Genomic DNA, 17,740 nt, shown 5'->3' on the forward strand with positions numbered 1-17,740 from the left:
AGATGGCACTCTCCCAACATGCAGAATTTCACTGGTATCTCTATGGGGATGGTGGTATACCTCTTCCCTGTAGCTCCTCCTTTCTGAAAAAAATACTTTTTCTGGTTGCTATGGGAGACCACATTCTGCCCGCTGATCTTTTTACAGCGTTCTCTAGACTGGATTGCTCCTAGGAAATTGTCGTAGTCATCTTGGTTACTATACATCCCACTGTACACCTCCTGGTACTCCTCCATCAGAAAAGGTGGCACCAACTCTACCGTCTACTTTTGGGCCATCCTCTGTAGGAAGCACTCATCGCAAACTCATCCAAAAAGTCTTCAACATACTCAGAAGGCAACATAGGCCATAAGAAGTCAGCTGTACGGATTTCTGCTTTGTTGTACCGGGCAACCGCATCTTTACACTCAGAGCGGGCTTCTCATACCTTTGCTTTGCCGGAGCCTGGGACAGAGGTCACTTGGAAACTTCATGCCCCCACTCACTGCACCGCAAACAGTGCACTTGGTTCTTAAAACTTTGCACATTGATAGCTGGCCAGCTTGCACCAGCATTGCCAGGGGCAACAGCATGCACTTCCCCTTTAACTTGGTTCAATGTGGCCAAGTGTTGCTTGCACCAATCCACTGCAGACTCAGACTTTGGTGGCCTCTCCATACTTGCAGTCACCTGTGCACTCATTGCACCTGCTAGGGACAACACCAGCTCTCTTTCTCCTTGGTAAGCTCTGTTCAGGCATGTTGGGGGTTCGATTAGGCAGTAACAACCCCTCCAGCCCCAGAGCTCTGTCTCTCATCTCAGCGAACGCTGCTTCCTTTTTGCGTTTTGACTGCCCCATCTCTGCAATCAGGCCAACAACGGTTTTTAACACAGGAAAATTTGAGGTAATGTCTCCAAGACTTGCTAACAGCACACTTCCACATGCAGACTTTACTATTTGCGATTCCGCTTGAACCATCCATTCACTGGACCTTCCTAAGTGGATACATATTCTCAGGCCACGCTGAATTGCTTCCACAGGTACACCACCTGTATGCAACCACAGTCCATCAATTGAACTCCTGTGCTATGCAGTTCGCCTGGCTGCCCATCACAGCATTGCTACAAAACACACAGTTTCTTTTTACTCACTGTTTTTGGTATGCGAGGGTCTGGAACTCTTCCAAAACTGCCCGCATTCTCCACCATATGTAAGATTGGGGTGATCAGACTCCAGTGGTAGGTGCGTTTTTAGTGAGTACGACAGCCCAGAACTGAATTTTTAAGGGCCTGGTAGCCCACTTTTTTTTAAAAGCGCAAAACGTTCACAAATACATCAATAGCCCTCACAGGGGGTTCCACCATTACTGTAGCTTGCATACTCAACACTTTAGCCGCCTGGCTTTCATTCATGCCATCTGGCTGTTTCAGGCCTTTAGCCTAGGCCTTAGGTTTGCCCCTCAGAACAGAGTTTCCTTGGCTTAAGCTCTCTCCTAGCTTACTCCTTTTTTTTTTAAAGGTAAATTTTTATTTTGAAATTTTTGTACATACAAAACAGACAATACAACAAACACACATCCTAGGCGAACATCGCCCGGTACATCATTTTACAAAACTTTGGTAGCTGGTACACATTGAGCATTTTCATAAAAACACACAGAGAAAGGTGGGAGAAAAACAACCGAATCGTTAATTTACTCACTTAGATCTATTCAACGGGCAGAGGTATCAGTCAAAGTTCAAGGAGCAGGAGGTATGGTGCTCTCGGAATCAACCCAAGAGCCCCAGACCTTCAAGAATTTTTTTGGACACCCTCTGGCCTCATATGTCATCTTATACAGCGGTATAGCACGATTGATGGTGGTGAGCCAAAAGGTAATGGTAGGTAAGGATGGAGACTTCCAGTGGAAGGTTATAGACTTCTTAGCATAGAACAGTACTATCCGCAGGAAGGTTTGCATATTCTTAGATATAGTCTCGTCATCAATGTGGCCCAGTAAACACCTCAGAGGATTACATATATTGGGTATCTCAGTCAGCGAGCTAATGAAGGCCGTGACCTCCGACCAGAACTTCCTAATCGGAGCACACTCCCACATCATATGAAAGAACGTGCCATCGGCCGCGCCGCATCGGGAGCATAGCGCTGAGGGGATTCTGCTCAGTTTGAACAGTAAGCATGGTGTGAAGTAGGATCTATATAACAGTTTGGTCTGTATTACCTTGTCACGGGACGAAATGACAGAAGGGACCTGGAGGGGCAATACCTCCTGCCAGATCTCCTCCGTCAGTTCAGGGATGTCGGCTCTCCAGCTAGCAGCTGCTTTGCTCAGCCTTTGAGTCGTAGTGTGCAGGAGAGACCCATAATATGTGGAGACTAACTTGGTGTGCGAGGGGTCAGTTAGTAGTCGCTCCAGCCGAGAAAGCTGGATGACTATGTTACGAAGGCCAAACTGCGTTGCTGCAGTGTGGCGTATCTGTAGGTAAAGGAAGTAAGCCGTGCGTGGCAGATTATAGTCTCTACGAAATTCCTCAAAAGTACGAAACACATTGCCTGAGAACAGATGTAAAATAGTTTTTACCCCCCTTTTCGACCAGTATCCCCCATCCGATCTACGGAAAAATTCCGGAAGGTTTGGATTCCCCCACAGTGGAGTGTTCGGTGAGTATGCATTACTGCTGGAGGGGACTTGCAATTTAGTGAGTTTAATAATCCGTAGAGTCATAGCTATAATACTCGTTCCCTCCCGCCCCCCAAGGGACATACGATGAATCAAATTTTGCAGGGATTCATAGGAGGTGAGGATGGCTGCCTCCAATGCAGTGGCTGCATTGTTGGCTTCGGGGTAAAACCACCAGTGTACGTGCGCCAATTGAGAGGCAATATAATACATTTGAAGGCAGGGGAGGGCCAATCCGCCCTCCAGTACTGGTAACTGAAGGGTGTCCTTGGCAATCCTGACCGCCCCCCCTCCCCACAAAAAGGAGGTGAGGATGGAATCTATCTCTTTAAATCTATTCTTTGTGACATACACTGGCGAATTACCCAAAACATACAGAAATCGTGGCAAGAAAATCATCTTAAAAATATTAATTCTACCCAGTAATGTTAATGGAAGATTAGCCCAGGTTTTGAAAGTAGTTTTCAAGCGCCCTATGAGGGGGTCTAAATTAGTCTTGACATAGTAGGCCATGGGATGTTGTATTATGACTCCCAAGTACCGGAAGGAGCTGACTATCTGTAGTGGACAAGATGGTGGTAGCCGGACCGACGTCGCCTGGTCCATCATAAACAGAATGGACTTGTCCCAATTAACCTGGAATCCCGAAAAGTGGCCAAACCTCCCAATGAGATCCAGCAGGGCCGGGAGGGACGACTGGGGGTCCGACAAGTATATTAACATGTCATCAGCGTAGAGAGATACCTTCTCCTCTAGACCCCCGATCGTCAGCCCCGCGACTGCCCCACAGGACCTCACCAACGCCGCCAGAGGCTCTATTGCCAGCGCAAAGAGCAGAGGCGACAGAGGGCACCCCTGTCTGGTGCCTCTCTTTATTGGAAAGGGATCAGATATGGCTGCGTTCACTCTTAGTCTAGCAGTGGGCTTCGAGTACAGTAGTTGCACCCACCTGATAAAGGTATTGCCGAATCCAAACTTCGCCAGGACCTCCAGCAGGTAAGGCCATTCGACCGAGTCAAATGCCTTATGTGCATCTAAGGACAGAACGGCCCTAGAGCCCATCTCTTCATGGGTTGCCTGCAGATTAGTGAATAATCTACGTAGGTTGATGGAGGTCGATCGCCCCGGGATGAACCCGGTTTGGTCTGCACCAATAATGGTAGTAATGACCGTGTTCAGTCGCCGGGCAAGTACCTTTGCTAGAATTTTTACGTCCGAATTAATGAGTGAGATCGGCCTGTAAGATTCACAGAGGAGGTGATCCTTGTGTGGCTTAGGAATAAGGACAATCAGTGCCTCTGACATAGAAGGCGGCAGCTGCCCCGTCCTGATAGCAAAATCATACACCCTGTCCAGATGAGGCACAAGCAGATCCCTGTACTGCATATACCACTCGATGGGGAAACCATCCAATCCCGGTGTTTTGTTTCTGGCAAAGGATTGGATAGCCTCCCCAATTTCCTCAGCCGTCAGAGGAGCGTCAAGGAGTGTCGCCTGTTGGGCCTGAAGCCTAGGCAGTGAGATTTCAGAAAGATAGTCATCCAATTCCACAATTGTGTAATGTGCTCTAGTAGCATAAAGGGAAGAATAAAATGTGACAAAGGCCTCCATGATCTCCTTATTCTGTTCTACTACAATTCCCCCGGAATCCTTAATCCTAGGTATACTACAAGGCTGGTAGTCCGGTCTGGAGAGATACGCCAGGAGGCGACTGTTTTTATCCCCAAACTCAAAGATCCGCTGATTCTGATACAGCAGCTTCTTCTGAGTACGCTCCAAAAGCACCAGGTCCAGTTCCCTGGCCCCATGCTTCCAAGCGGCGTGTGTCTCAGGAGAGGGGGTCGCTGAATAAGCGGCCTATGCCTCTCTGAGAGACCTCTCTGCATCTGTCAGTCTCGATAGCGAGGCCTTGCGCGTCTGACCAATGGCCGCAGCAAAAGAGCCACGTGTGGTGGCCTTAAAGGCGTCCCACACCATCGGAACTGAGGCGCTCTGCCTGTTAGTCACCCAGTAAGAACCCATCTCTGTCATACACTGGTTCACCACAACCTCATCCGCCAACCATAACGGGCTCAGTCGCCACACTCGATAGGAGGAGGGAGAGGTGCCCAGGGCGAGGTCCACCAACAAAGGGGAATGATTAGACACCGCCCTAGGGAGGTACTTGACCTCAGTCACCAAATTCAACAGATCTGATGAGACCAAACATAAATCAATACGGGATAAAGTACCGTGAGACTCAGAATGACAAGAATACTCCCTCCCATCCGCATGCTTCCACCTCCAGACCTCCACCAAGTCAAATTGAGTTAAAAAGGATCCCAAGGGGGTGGGAGGTAGTGTAGAGCAACGCAACCTATCTATGGAATTATCCAATACTGTATTGTAGTCACCCGCTATCAATAAGGGACCCTCCGCTATCGCCAATATGGAGTTCATTACCCGCTCAAAGAATACTTTAGTGAATGGGGGCGGAGCATATAAGCTAGTTAACGTATATGGTTTACCCATGAATTCCATAACGACAATCACAAAGCAACCATTAGGATCAAGCTTAACATGTTTAATGCTAACTGGTGCAGATTTGGCAATAAGGATGGAAGTGCCCCTGGCATAAGTAGAGTATGTGGAGTGGAGAGCATAAGCGATTTTTGCCCGCTTAAGGGCCATTACTCTAGAGCCCTGGAGGTGGGTTTCCTGGAGTAGGATCACATGCGGATTATGACGCGCCAAATATTCAAACATTAACGATCTTTTCACTTTTGAATTAAGCCCCCGTACATTCCACGACACAAAACGTAATTTAGACATGAAAAAGCATGCAGTGTGTGGCTGGAGGAACCCATTCCTCGCCGCACGCCGGGAGTGGCCAGAAACTGGTGCCCGACGCACCACGAGGGATGCGTACACTTAGGAGTAAGTCAGAAACATATAACAATGCTCCAGCAATACATAATATCAGGTGCATAGTAGCAAGGCCAGCTAGTCCGGCCCATAGATAGACAACAACAAGTACCAGCATTTCAGAAAAAGTGCAAAAAACACAAAAACAGTCCCGAACAAAAGTCCCTGAACAGCCCAACCCACCCTAACCCTCCCGGCTCCCAAACCCAAACATATGAGAGCTTTGTTCCCAAAACCAAAATTGCAAGGCGGGGTGGCCATGACTCAAACCCCCCAACAACAATCCCTGAGAAGTGGTAGAGGTCCTTAGACGCTGGCTGCTGTCCGCGGCCGCACAGAACATACATATCAGGTGATCCCGAATCAGGATGGAGGATTCAAAAAACATCAGGTAAGGTGTTCAAAAAATGGGGGTAGAAAAGGCAAAGAAAATAATAGTAAATGCATCAGCAGGAACAGGATGACCACAGCCCTCCAGGCTGGACAAATAGTGTGCAAACAATAGCACAGGGGAGTACCCCACCACCCCAAAATATTTGAGAGAAGGGTTGTCAAGGAAAGTACACTCAGCATGTTCACTTTCAGTGTGGGGGCGACCTTCGGTCCTGGTTCCTGCGTTCCGGACGTCCCAGGGTGTCCACCCAGTGGGATGCCTCCTTAGGATCAGTAAAGAAGTAGGCCTTGCCCTGGTAGATGATTCTTAGACGAGCAGGATACAGCATGCCGTAGGGAAGCTGAAGCTCACGGAGCCTGCGTTTAATGGCAATGAAGGTGGCCCGTTGCTTTTGTGTGGCTACTGAGAAATCAGGAAAAATGGTTATTCCGCTTCCATTAAAGGACACTCTTCCCTTCTCCCTGGCAGCTCTGAGAACAGCCTCCCTGTCCCTGAAATGAAGCAGCTTGATAATCATGGCCCGTGGTGGGGCCCCAGGAGGAAGGGGGCGCATGGGGACTCTGTGTGCCCTTTCAATGGCGAATAGTGGCGAGAAGGTGGGAGCGCCAAACGTGGAGATCAGCCATCTTTCCATAAACATTTCTGGGGTCCTACCCTCAGACCCCTCTGGGAACCCCAGGAAGCGAAGGTTACTACTCCGTAAACGGTCTTCCATTTCAGTGAGTCTATCTGTAGTGTGTTCCTGGGCCTGGCGCAGCTCCCTGACAGAGCCCTGCAATGGACGGGTCTCATCCTCTAGTGTACTGATGCGTTGTTCAGCATTAGACACTCTATGGCTGAGGTTGTGGACATCCTGCTTCAGAAAGGATAAGTCAGTTTTAATAGAATCCATTTGAGTGGTCAGGGATGCATGGCTATGCTGGATGGCAGCCATGATCTGAGACAGGGATGGCTCTGTGGGGCCTACATCAGCAGCATCCATGTCAGTGTTCTCATGGTCAGAGTCCCTGGCTGGTAATATGAGGAAGGGGTCTTCTGGGCTCAGAATAGGGGGTGAACAGTGTGACTCACCCTTCCCTGCTGGTTTTTGCCTCGGTGTAGCCCTGGAGGAGGATGGCTGGCTGCATAAGCCTGCAGCATGGTGGTGACCAGCACCATCTTTCCCAGTTTCACATGGTGGGGGCTGCAGGACGAATCCTGAGGCTTCCTCCATCGGTGGGCCATATATGACCATCTCCCGACGGGCACAAGGCTTCCTGGAAGCTGTAGGGATCGGTGGAATCCTCGGATGGCAATCGGTTCAGCAGGATTGAGGTAGGATTGTGTGCAGCATGGACAGAGCTCAGGCAAAGCACTTCCTCACATCATGGTCGTTGGCCACTCCCCCTCCTAGCTTACTCCTGATCAGCATCTTGCTGCTCAATCACCAATGACATCTGCCTGCTGCAGACATGCACACTCTGGCTGCACCCATGCAGCGTCTGACTTCTCTCAGAGGGATGGGAGTCCACATGACTCCCAGGAACAGACTTCCTGTCTGTTGGGTGGGACCCTGAGCCATAGTCAGGTCAGAACTAAATAGCCAAACACACAGCTGTGCAATTAGCGTACCTTGCTCTCCAAAATCTGGCGTAAACCAACAGTCTTTAAGGTCGCGCAGGGTCCTACCACCACAGGGGTAATCCTAAATTGCCCCATTTAGGTTCTATTACAGATGTAGGGGTGTGGGCAAAGTTAAACGTAAAAATTGTAGTTCAGGTGATACACCAAGGAAAGATAATATCACCCAGAAAAATGTTTGAAGATTTTAACATTCCTGGGCATAATTTCTTTCGATACATGCAACTCTCACATGCTTTACAAGGTCAATTTGTTCAGGGTAAGTTCCAGTTGAAAGAGTGTAAATTAGAACAAGTCGTTCAAAAGGACATGTTTCAAGTTTATATAGTCATTTGATTATGGGGTCGTTACCAGAAATTTGAACACTCAGAACAATGGCAGCGAGATATTCCTGAATTGGATGAAGAGAAATGGGAGGACATATGGGGGTCTCCTTTTCAAGTATTGGTATCCCTTACAGATCGAAATATACAATTTAAAATGGCGCATAGGCCATATAATACGTCATATAGGATGCATACAATGAGCCCACTACATGCTCAGGATTGCTGGATATGTGGAGGCTCTCCTGGATCTTAAAATTTTTGACAGAGGTTTTAGAGATAATTGCAGCAGTTACATGGGTTACTTTGAGTCGAAAGATGGAGATCTGTTTGTTGGGGCTAGTTGAAAATAGGACTTCCATAATTGGGAAAAAAAACACAAATAAGTCTGCTTATTCTATGCGAGAAAGGCAATTGCGCTAAATTGGAAAAAAAATAAAAACGTTCTTCCTTCTGTGAGCTTTTGGAAGTCCTTAGTAAATAGCAGTCTATCACTAAATAGGGATACATATTTTAATAGAGGCTGCCCAAAGAAATTTGAAAGGATATGGTCTAGTTAGTTAGTGTCAGGGACTCACCTTCCAAAATCGTCAGCCCAGCATTGGGCTGAGACAGCGGCGTGCATCAGCGGCGCGCGCGCGTGCGTCAGCGGCGCGCGCGCGTGCACGTGCGCAGCGGGAGCGCGCGCGTGCACGTGAACCCTCCTTGGCGCCAAAACGCCTTTAAAAGCTCAGTCCTTGCTTCCTGCAAGTTGCTGTCTGATCTGCAGTCCCTGATTGAACTTGAACCTGAGAACCTGCTTACCTGATTTGAACTTCTGATTGAACTTGTGACCCGGCTTGTTTGACCATCCGTACCTCTCCGATCCTGACCTCGGCTTCCATTGACCACCTCTTCTGATTGACCTACCATTGCCAGACCTTCCTGCTTGTACCCTGATTACTCTTCTGCCTGCTGCATCTGATTACCTGAACCATCTGTTGTGACCCGGCTTACCTGACTCTGCTTCCGTCTGCTATCATTGATCCAATCACCTTCCAGCCTACCCGTCCAGAGGAAGTCAGCACCTGCTTCACCTACCCAGCACGCCGGCACTCCTACCCCGCCAGGCTCCTGAGTCTGCTGTTCCCAATCCGGCAGCTCACGAGCCGGAGCTGTAAGAGAGGCCTTCTCCTACCATCGGGCTCTGGCTACCAGGTACGTGATACATAACAGTATCAGACAGCCATGACAGAGCCCTCAGGAATGGCCCCGGCCATGGAGGAGATTTGCAAACACCTCGCATCCCTCACACAAGCTGTAAAGAACCTACAGGACGGCTACATGCGACTGGAAGGTCAAGTACAGAACCTATCCGGAGACACAGCTTCTACATCCGCTGCCAGATCATCTCCATCGGCCTCTGCTCCATCCGTAGTAATGCTACCGCCCGAACCCAGAGTTCCGATGCCAGAGCGATTCACCGGGGATCGTTCCAAATTCCGGGATTTCCGTAATGCCTGTCAATTATATTTTGCCCTTCAACCAAGGACTTTTTCCCTAGAAGCCACTAAAGTGGGATTTGTGGTTTCTCTTCTTCAAGGAGAGCCCCTAGCTTGGGCACACCGATTATTGGAAGAAAATGGCACCAACACAGAGACTTTACTAGCCTTTTTTCGGGTCATGGCACAAATGTATGATGATCCTCAGCGGACTACCACTGCCGAGGCCGCCCTGCTCGCACTTCAACAAGGCCGCCGAGCAGTGGAGGATTATGTCGCGGACTTTCGCCGCTGGAGTGCGGACACTCAGTGGAACAGCGCAGCTCTGCGACACCAGTTCCGCCTGGGACTTTCAGAGGCCTTAAAAGATGAACTGGCTCGCATCGGGGTTCCTGATACCTTAGAAGATTTGATCGACAAGGCTATTCAGATTGATCGACGCCTACGGGAACGACGGACCGAACGTTCTTCTCATTTAAATCGTCCAGTTTGGGTCACTACCAAAGCACCCATGCCTGCATCCCGATATCAACCACCTGTCTGCCCAAGTCCTGCCAGCTCTCCTCCAGATACTTCTGAGCCTATGCAACTCGGAGTCATGCGACCCACATTGCCTCCAGAAGAACGAGCACGCCGTCGTCAACTGAATCTATGCCTATACTGCGGTGAGCCCGGTCATTACGTCGCCAACTGTCCCACCAAGATGCGTAAGTGCCATTCCTCTGTTTCTCTCAACGTTTCCGCTCTCCCAGTCAATACAAACCACCTTGCTCTCTCTCTGTCTTTTCAGCTCCAAGGAAGAACGATTCCGGTCAACGCAATTATTGACTCCGGGGCCTGCAGCTGCTTCATTGATGCCGCCTTTGCCAACCTACACAATATTCCTCTTCGAAGGAAGAACTTCAAACTTTCCGTTTTTCTAGCTGATGGATCCCACATTAAATCAGGACAAGTAACACAAGAAACCCTTCCTCTACCCGCTACTACTTCCGCTCATCATAAAGAATTATTAATTTTGGATGTGATCTCCTCTCCTCTTTTTCCTGTGATTCTTGGCATTCCCTGGCTCCGGATTCATAACCCTCAGGTTGATTGGTCCTCTGGAACTTTGCGATTTCCTTCTCGGTACTGTCAAGAATATTGTTTACCTAAAGTACCTAGTTTTTCTCCCACTCTGCTATGCCTGAACACCGATCCCAGTTTACTCCAGTCCGTCCCGGAACATTATCACGAGTTCCTCGATGTGTTCAGCAAAAAGGGGGCCGACTCCCTACCACCTCACCGTCCTTATGACTGCCCGATAGAACTGCTTCCTGGGGCTGAGATCCCTTTTGGGCGCATCTTTCCATTATCCGAGAAAGAACAAGATGCTCTGAAAATTTACATTGATGAAAACCTAAACAAGGGATTCATTCGGCCATCCACCTCACCGGCGGGTGCTGGAATATTTTTTGTTGCCAAGAAGGATCAAACCCTTCGCCCATGCATCGACTATCGGGAGCTCAACAACATCACGGTTAAAAACCGATACCCGTTGCCCCTAATACCTGAATTATTCCAAAAACTAAGATCCGCCACCATTTTCACCAAGCTGGACCTGAGGGGGGCTTATAATTTAATTCGCATCAGAGACGGTGATGAGTGGAAAACTGCCTTTCGCACTCGGTATGGCCACTACGAGTACCTCGTCATGCCTTTTGGGTTATGCAACGCTCCTGCTACCTTTCAGCATTTCGTCAACGACGTGTTTAGAGACTTTTTAGACATCTTCGTCATCGTCTACCTGGATGATATACTGGTTTTCTCTGGCTCGTTAGACAAACATCGGGAGCATGTCTGCAGAGTTTTAAACCGGCTCCGCCTGCACGGCTTATACGCAAAGGCAGAAAAATGCGAATTTGAGTTACACACCATTCAGTTCCTGGGTCTGGTGATCTCCCCGACGGGAATCGAGATGGACCCAAAGAAAGTGTCTGCCATTCTGGACTGGCCAGTACCTCTAGATAAAAAGGGGGTACAAAGATTTATAGGATTTGCAAATTTCTATAGACGCTTTATTAAAGGTTTTTCTTCCATCGTGGCTCCCATTACACAACTCACCAGACAAAATTTCCGTTTCCACTGGAACTCCGAGGCTCAGAAGGCCTTCGACACCTTGAAGGGACTCTTCACTTCTGCTCCGATCCTCAGTCACCCCAACCCGGTTCTACCTTTTCTCCTTGAGGTGGATGCTTCGGAAGTCGCTGTAGGGGCCGTTATATCTCAACGACTTGGGAACAAGGACTTAGTACACCCGGTGGGCTTCTTCTCCCGAAAACTCTCCCCTGCGGAGAGAAACTACGACGTAGGTGATCGTGAATTATTGGCCATCAAGGCCGCATTAGAAGAGTGGAGATACCTGTTGGAAGGTGCTGCACATCCAGTACTAATTTATACGGACCATAAAAACCTGGAATATTTAAGAACTGCTAAACGATTGAAACCTCGACAGGCCCGCTGGGCTCTCTTCTTCTCCCGTTTCTGTTTCCACATCACCTACCGTCCTGGATCAAAGAATGTCAAGCCAGACGCTCTGTCCCGAATGTTTGACAACCCAAAGGACACCTCTACCCCTGACACCATTCTTCCAGAAAACAGCTTTCTGCTATTACATGCCGATCTTATATCATTACTTAGAGGAGCGTCATCTGAATCTTCAAAACCTCCCAATATTTCTCTAGAGTCCAGAGATGGATTATTTTGGAAAGGAAGCCAAATTTTTGTACCTGAAATGACCCGAGTCGAAGTTTTAAAACATCTGCACGATCACCCACTGGCAGGACATTTTGGGGTTCGCAAAACCCTGGAACTAGTACGCCGCACCTTCTGGTGGCCCGGCTTGGAGGATTTTTGCAAGTCCTATATCCGATCTTGCCCTATCTGTAACCGGAACAAGACACCCCGAAACCAAGCTTGGGGCCTACTGAAACCACTACCTGTACCCGATCGACCATGGAAAATGATCGCCATGGATTTTATTGTAGAACTTCCCTGCTCTGAGGGTTGTTCTGTCATTTTTGTGATTGTGGACCGTTTGACCAAAATGGCCCATTTTCTTCCTTTAAAGAATACACCTTCCGCCATTGAGACTGCTCGTGTATTCATTAAAGAAATCGTCAGACTACATGGGGTGCCCTCCAACATCGTGTCAGATAGAGGAGTTCAATTTACCTCTCGGTTCTGGAAAGCTCTCTGCAAGACGCTACAGATTGAACTTGCTCTATCCTCGGCCTATCATCCTCAGACCAATGGGCAAACTGAAAGAACCAATCAGACTTTGGAACAGTACATCAGGTGTTTTACAACGTTCTCCCAAGATGATTGGGTGTCTCTGTTACCCCTAGCAGAATTTGCGTACAATAACGCCAGTCATTCTGCTACGGGGCAATCTCCCTTTTTTGCCAACTATGGTTTCAACTTAACCTTTTTACCAGACTTTCTTTCAGAGTCCTCAGTTCCGGCTGTACAGAGCACTATGGAGTTCCTCAACCGCAATAACCAACTGTTACGGGAGACGGTGACCAAGGCCCAGGCTGACAGTAAGAGGTTCTTTGACAGGAAAAGGAAAGGTGAGCTAGATCTGAGACCGGGAGACCAGGTATGGCTTTCTACGAACAATCTTAGACTAGCCTGTCCATCCAAGAAATTGGGACCAAAATTTTTGGGACCCTTTCCGGTCAAAAGAAAGATCAATACAGTTTCATATGAACTATCCTTATCTGATTCTCTTAAAGTGCATCCTGTGTTCCATGTCTCTTTGTTAAAACCCGCAGTTCCAGATCCTTTTCCTAATAGGGGGTCCAAACCTCCCGAACCGATCCATGTCGATGGCAACGAGGAATTCGTGGTAGAGACTATCCTGGATTGTAGGAAAAGACAAGGACAAAACCAATTCCTGATCAAGTGGAAAGGTTATGGACCAGAAGACAATTCCTGGGAACCCGAAGGTAATATCCATGCCAAAAGACTAATACGTGCATTTTTTCTCGCTCACCCTGACAAAATGGCCCGACTGGGCATCCGGAGGTTGCCCCTTGGGGGGGGGGGCAATGTCAGGGACTCACCTTCCAAAATCGTCAGCCCAGCATTGGGCTGAGACAGCGGCGTGCATCAGCGGCGCGCGCGCGTGCGTCAGCGGCGCGCGCGCGTGCACGTGCGCAGCGGGAGCGCGCGCGTGCACGTGAACCCTCCTTGGCGCCAAAACGCCTTTAAAAGCTCAGTCCTTGCTTCCTGCAAGTTGCTGTCTGATCTGCAGTCCCTGATTGAACTTGAACCTGAGAACCTGCTTACCTGATTTGAACTTCTGATTGAACTTGTGACCCGGCTTGTTTGACCATCCGTACCTCTCCGATCCTGACCTCGGCTTCCATTGACCACCTCTTCTGATTGACCTACCATTGCCAGACCTTCCTGCTTGTACCCTGATTACTCTTCTGCCTGCTGCATCTGATTACCTGAACCATCTGTTGTGACCCGGCTTACCTGACTCTGCTTCCGTCTGCTATCATTGATCCAATCACCTTCCAGCCTACCCGTCCAGAGGAAGTCAGCACCTGCTTCACCTACCCAGCACGCCGGCACTCCTACCCCGCCAGGCTCCTGAGTCTGCTGTTCCCAATCCGGCAGCTCACGAGCCGGAGCTGTAAGAGAGGCCTTCTCCTACCATCGGGCTCTGGCTACCAGGTACGTGATACATAACAGTTAGAAGAATCCTTAACTGCCTGACGAACAAGTTATAATGTAAAAAGTAAGATAAGGGGAAAATAAATTATGAATTTAAAGCGGAGCTCCACCCTAAAGTGGAACTTCCGCTCATTGGAACCCTCCCCCCCTCCGGTGTCACATTTGACACCTTTCAGGGGGGAGGGGGGTGCAGATACCTGTCTAACAGGTATTTGCACCCACTTCCGGCCACACGGTGTGCGGGTAGACTGCGGGCAGGATGTCAGATCCCCCCACTGTGTTCTGGGAAACACACAGCTCCAAGAACACAGCGGGCACCAGTGAGCCGGCGCACACGACTCTCGCATGCGCCGTAGGGAACCAGGCAGTGAAGCCGGAGCGCTTCACTTCCTGGTTCCCTCATCGAGGATGGCGGTGGGGGCAGCAGAGTGACGAGCTATCGCTTCCAACAGGGCTGGACTCCAGGACAGATAAGTGTGCTAATATTAACTGGAGCAGATGGGCATATAGACCACAACACAGAGTGGGTGCAATGATATAGGAGAACTTTTTACAGTTGGGTTTTGTTACCAGGGAAACTTATCTTTTTTTTAAATAAAATTTGAATGAGAGTTTCGCCTATGAGAGATGCAGTGGTGTTGATATTTATATGTATATGTAATATGAAATACTTTAAATAAAAATAATTATTAATAAAAAAAAATTATGGTGCCGTGAACACAATCCTTTGCCAGACAAATTGCCTGTTCGAGCCTCTCTAGACACTACATTTTGCAGGTTGCTGCGCAAGGTTCTAACCTGTTCTGGTTCTGTTGTGTGGTGCCTGTTGGCTTGTTGCCATGTTGTCCTCCCATTCCATAGCCATAGCTAGTGCTTTGGGACATCCCTGTTGTATTGGAGATAAAGATGTGTTCTGCAATATGCAATAAAGAAAATGGGATTTTTGATTTACCTGCCAAATCCTTTTCTTGGAGTACATCACAGGATACAGGGATCTCACCCCTCTTTTATGATTTATGGCTTCCTACAAAAACTGAAGCCTTGCCTAAAAGGGAGGGATTATGCCTAGGAGAAGATTTCCTGTCATTATTTGCCAGTGTCCAATCACCTGAAGGTGACAGCATTACCTATTGTAATAGATATGAGGATTCCATGTGTCCTGTAATGTGCTCCAAGAAAATAATTTTACGGTAAAGCAAAAATCCAATTTTTTTAATTTAGCAGCACAAGTTTAGTTGTTAATATTCTTTTTTCCATAATTTAGAGTTGGCCATCTCAGCTGGTTTTCAAGACATATCAATAGGAGAACGTGGTGGCAGAAAACGTGATTTTCATGATCTTGGCGTTTGCACTAGGCAGACGATTGAGCATGTGAAAGTTTCTAAAACAGGTAAGTTGATATCAATTTTGGGTTTTTTAATCTGACGTGACATAAGGTTCATTTGACTAAAGTTTATGTAATGTTAATTATTTTTATGTGCTGTTCTGTTTAATTAAACCGCTTGGAATAGTGCCCGCGCATGCGCAAGACGGAGCTGCACTCCAGCTGAGATGCCGATCAGCTGGAGTGACGTGACCAAGGGCGCAAGCGCACATCATAGGAGGTATCTCTCGATGGGAGATAACATTTCACGGCACGATTGAAATCCATACAATCAGCGGGGGGTGACTGTAGTTCTCACTTTGTGCCTCACTGTTGTGGGGTGGCTTCGCAGTGTGCTGATGGTCCGGTTTTGTCTGTGTTGCGGGGCGGGTTTGCTGTGTTGAACACCCGGTTTTGCCTGTGTGAAAAGAGGGGTTGCAACCCAGACAAAACCAGCCCTGCAACACAGCCACTAGCTACCCTCCAGCAGCGATGCACAATCTGAGAACTACAGTCTCCCCCCACTGTTTGTATAGGTTTGAATTGTGCCTTTTAACCACTTCCCGACCGCCGCATGTATATGTACGTCCACAGAATGGCACGTACAGGCAAATGGGCGTACAGGTACGTCCTTGCCTTCTAGCGGGTGGGGGGTCCGATCGCGACCCCCCCGCTACATGCCGCGGTCGGATTCCTGCAGGGATCGATCCGGGACGACGGCGCGGCTATTCGTTTATAGCCGCTCCGTCGCGATCTCTCCCCGGAGCTGAAGAACGGGGAGAGCCGTATGTAAACACGGCTTCCCCGTGCTTCACTATGGCGCTGCATCGATCGAGTGATCCCTTATATAGGAAGACTCGATCGATGACGTCAGTCCTACAGCCACACCCCCCTACAGTTGTAAACACACACTAAGTGAACACTAACTCCTACAGTGCCCCCTGTGGTTAACTCCCAAACGGCAACTGTCATTTTCACAATAAACAATGCAATTTAAATGCATTTTTTGCTGTGAAAATGACAATGGTCCCAAAAATGTGTCAAAATTGTCCGAAGTGTCTGCCATAATGTCGCAATCACGAAAAAAATCGCTGATCGCCATCATTAGTAGTAAAAAAAAAAATTAATAAAAATGCAATAAAACTATCCCCTATTTTGTAAACGCTATACATTTTGCGCAAACCAATCGATAAACGCCTATTGCGATTTTTTTTACCAAAAATAGGTAGAAGAATACGTATCGGCCTAAACTGAGGAAAAAAAAAGATGTATGTTTTTGGGGGATATTTATTATAGCAAAAAGTAAAAAATATTGAATTTTTTTCAAAATTGTTGCTCTATTTTTGTTTATAGCGCAAAAAATAAAAACCGCAGAGGTGATCAAATACCACCAAAAGAAAGCTCTATTTGTGGGGAAAAAAGGACGCCAATTTTGTTTGGGAGCCACGTCGCACGACCGCGCAATTGTCTGTTAAAGCGACGCAGTGCTGAATCGCAAAACCTGTCCTGGGCATTTAGCTGCCTAAAGGTCCGGGGCTTAAGTGGTTAAATGGTACCTCCCATCGAGAGAATCCTCCTACAATGTGCGCATGCGCCATGGTTACGTCAGCCCCTGATCGGCAAATCAGCTGTTGTGCTATGATGTTATGGCGCATGCGCCGTTTGTCCCGGGCACTATACGATTGGGGGGGGGGGGGGGGGGGGCACTTCTAGACAGAACACTGTGTTTGCTAAAAAAAATATAATCATTTATAAATAAGTTTAGAAAGACTGCAAAGATGTAGAATTATTATATTTGGACTTTTAGCTTTTGAAGACTATATCAAGTAAATCGTTTTTCTTTGATAAATTGATAGTTTAGTACAGTGTTTCTTAACCGGGTTAAACAGAACCCCCAGGAGTCCTGCCGCAAATCAACATTGTGGTGGGTATATACTGCCCAATGATTCCAGTGTTCTGCATCGATACCAGATGCCTCCTCTGTAGTTCTGTCTGCTGTAAGCAAGGCGTCGGGCATAGTGTAGAGAGTGGGAGGTGAAGCAGGATGAGATTTTCAAGTAGGGTGGTCATAGACTGTAGGAGGGAGCTCAGAGTGAGCCCATGGCTGGATAAGGGGGTGAGAACCCCTAATAAGTCTGTGTGGCACCAGTGTGAAGCAGAGGGGGGCAGAGAGCCAGAGCACTCTGTGTATGGCAGCAGTGCAATCCAGGGTGCGGGGATGTCCTTGATGACACCCTCTGGGAGGGGCGAAACCCAATACCCAATTTCTCTTC

General features: G+C 48.2%; 1 protein-coding gene across 1 annotated transcript in view; it reads left to right on the top strand.

The window, feature by feature from the left end:
* PIWIL1 (piwi like RNA-mediated gene silencing 1) overlaps nucleotides 1-17,740 on the top strand; it is a 465,014-nt gene that overhangs the window by 28,667 nt on the left and 418,607 nt on the right. Inside the window, exon 4 of the mRNA XM_040347413.1 lies at nucleotides 15,369-15,494. Within this exon, the coding sequence (XP_040203347.1) occupies nucleotides 15,369-15,494 (126 nt within the window). The remainder of the gene's footprint in view (nucleotides 1-15,368; nucleotides 15,495-17,740) is intronic.

Source organism: Rana temporaria, chromosome 1 (assembly GCF_905171775.1).
Source record: "Rana temporaria chromosome 1, aRanTem1.1, whole genome shotgun sequence".
NCBI lineage: Eukaryota > Metazoa > Chordata > Amphibia > Anura > Ranidae > Rana > Rana temporaria.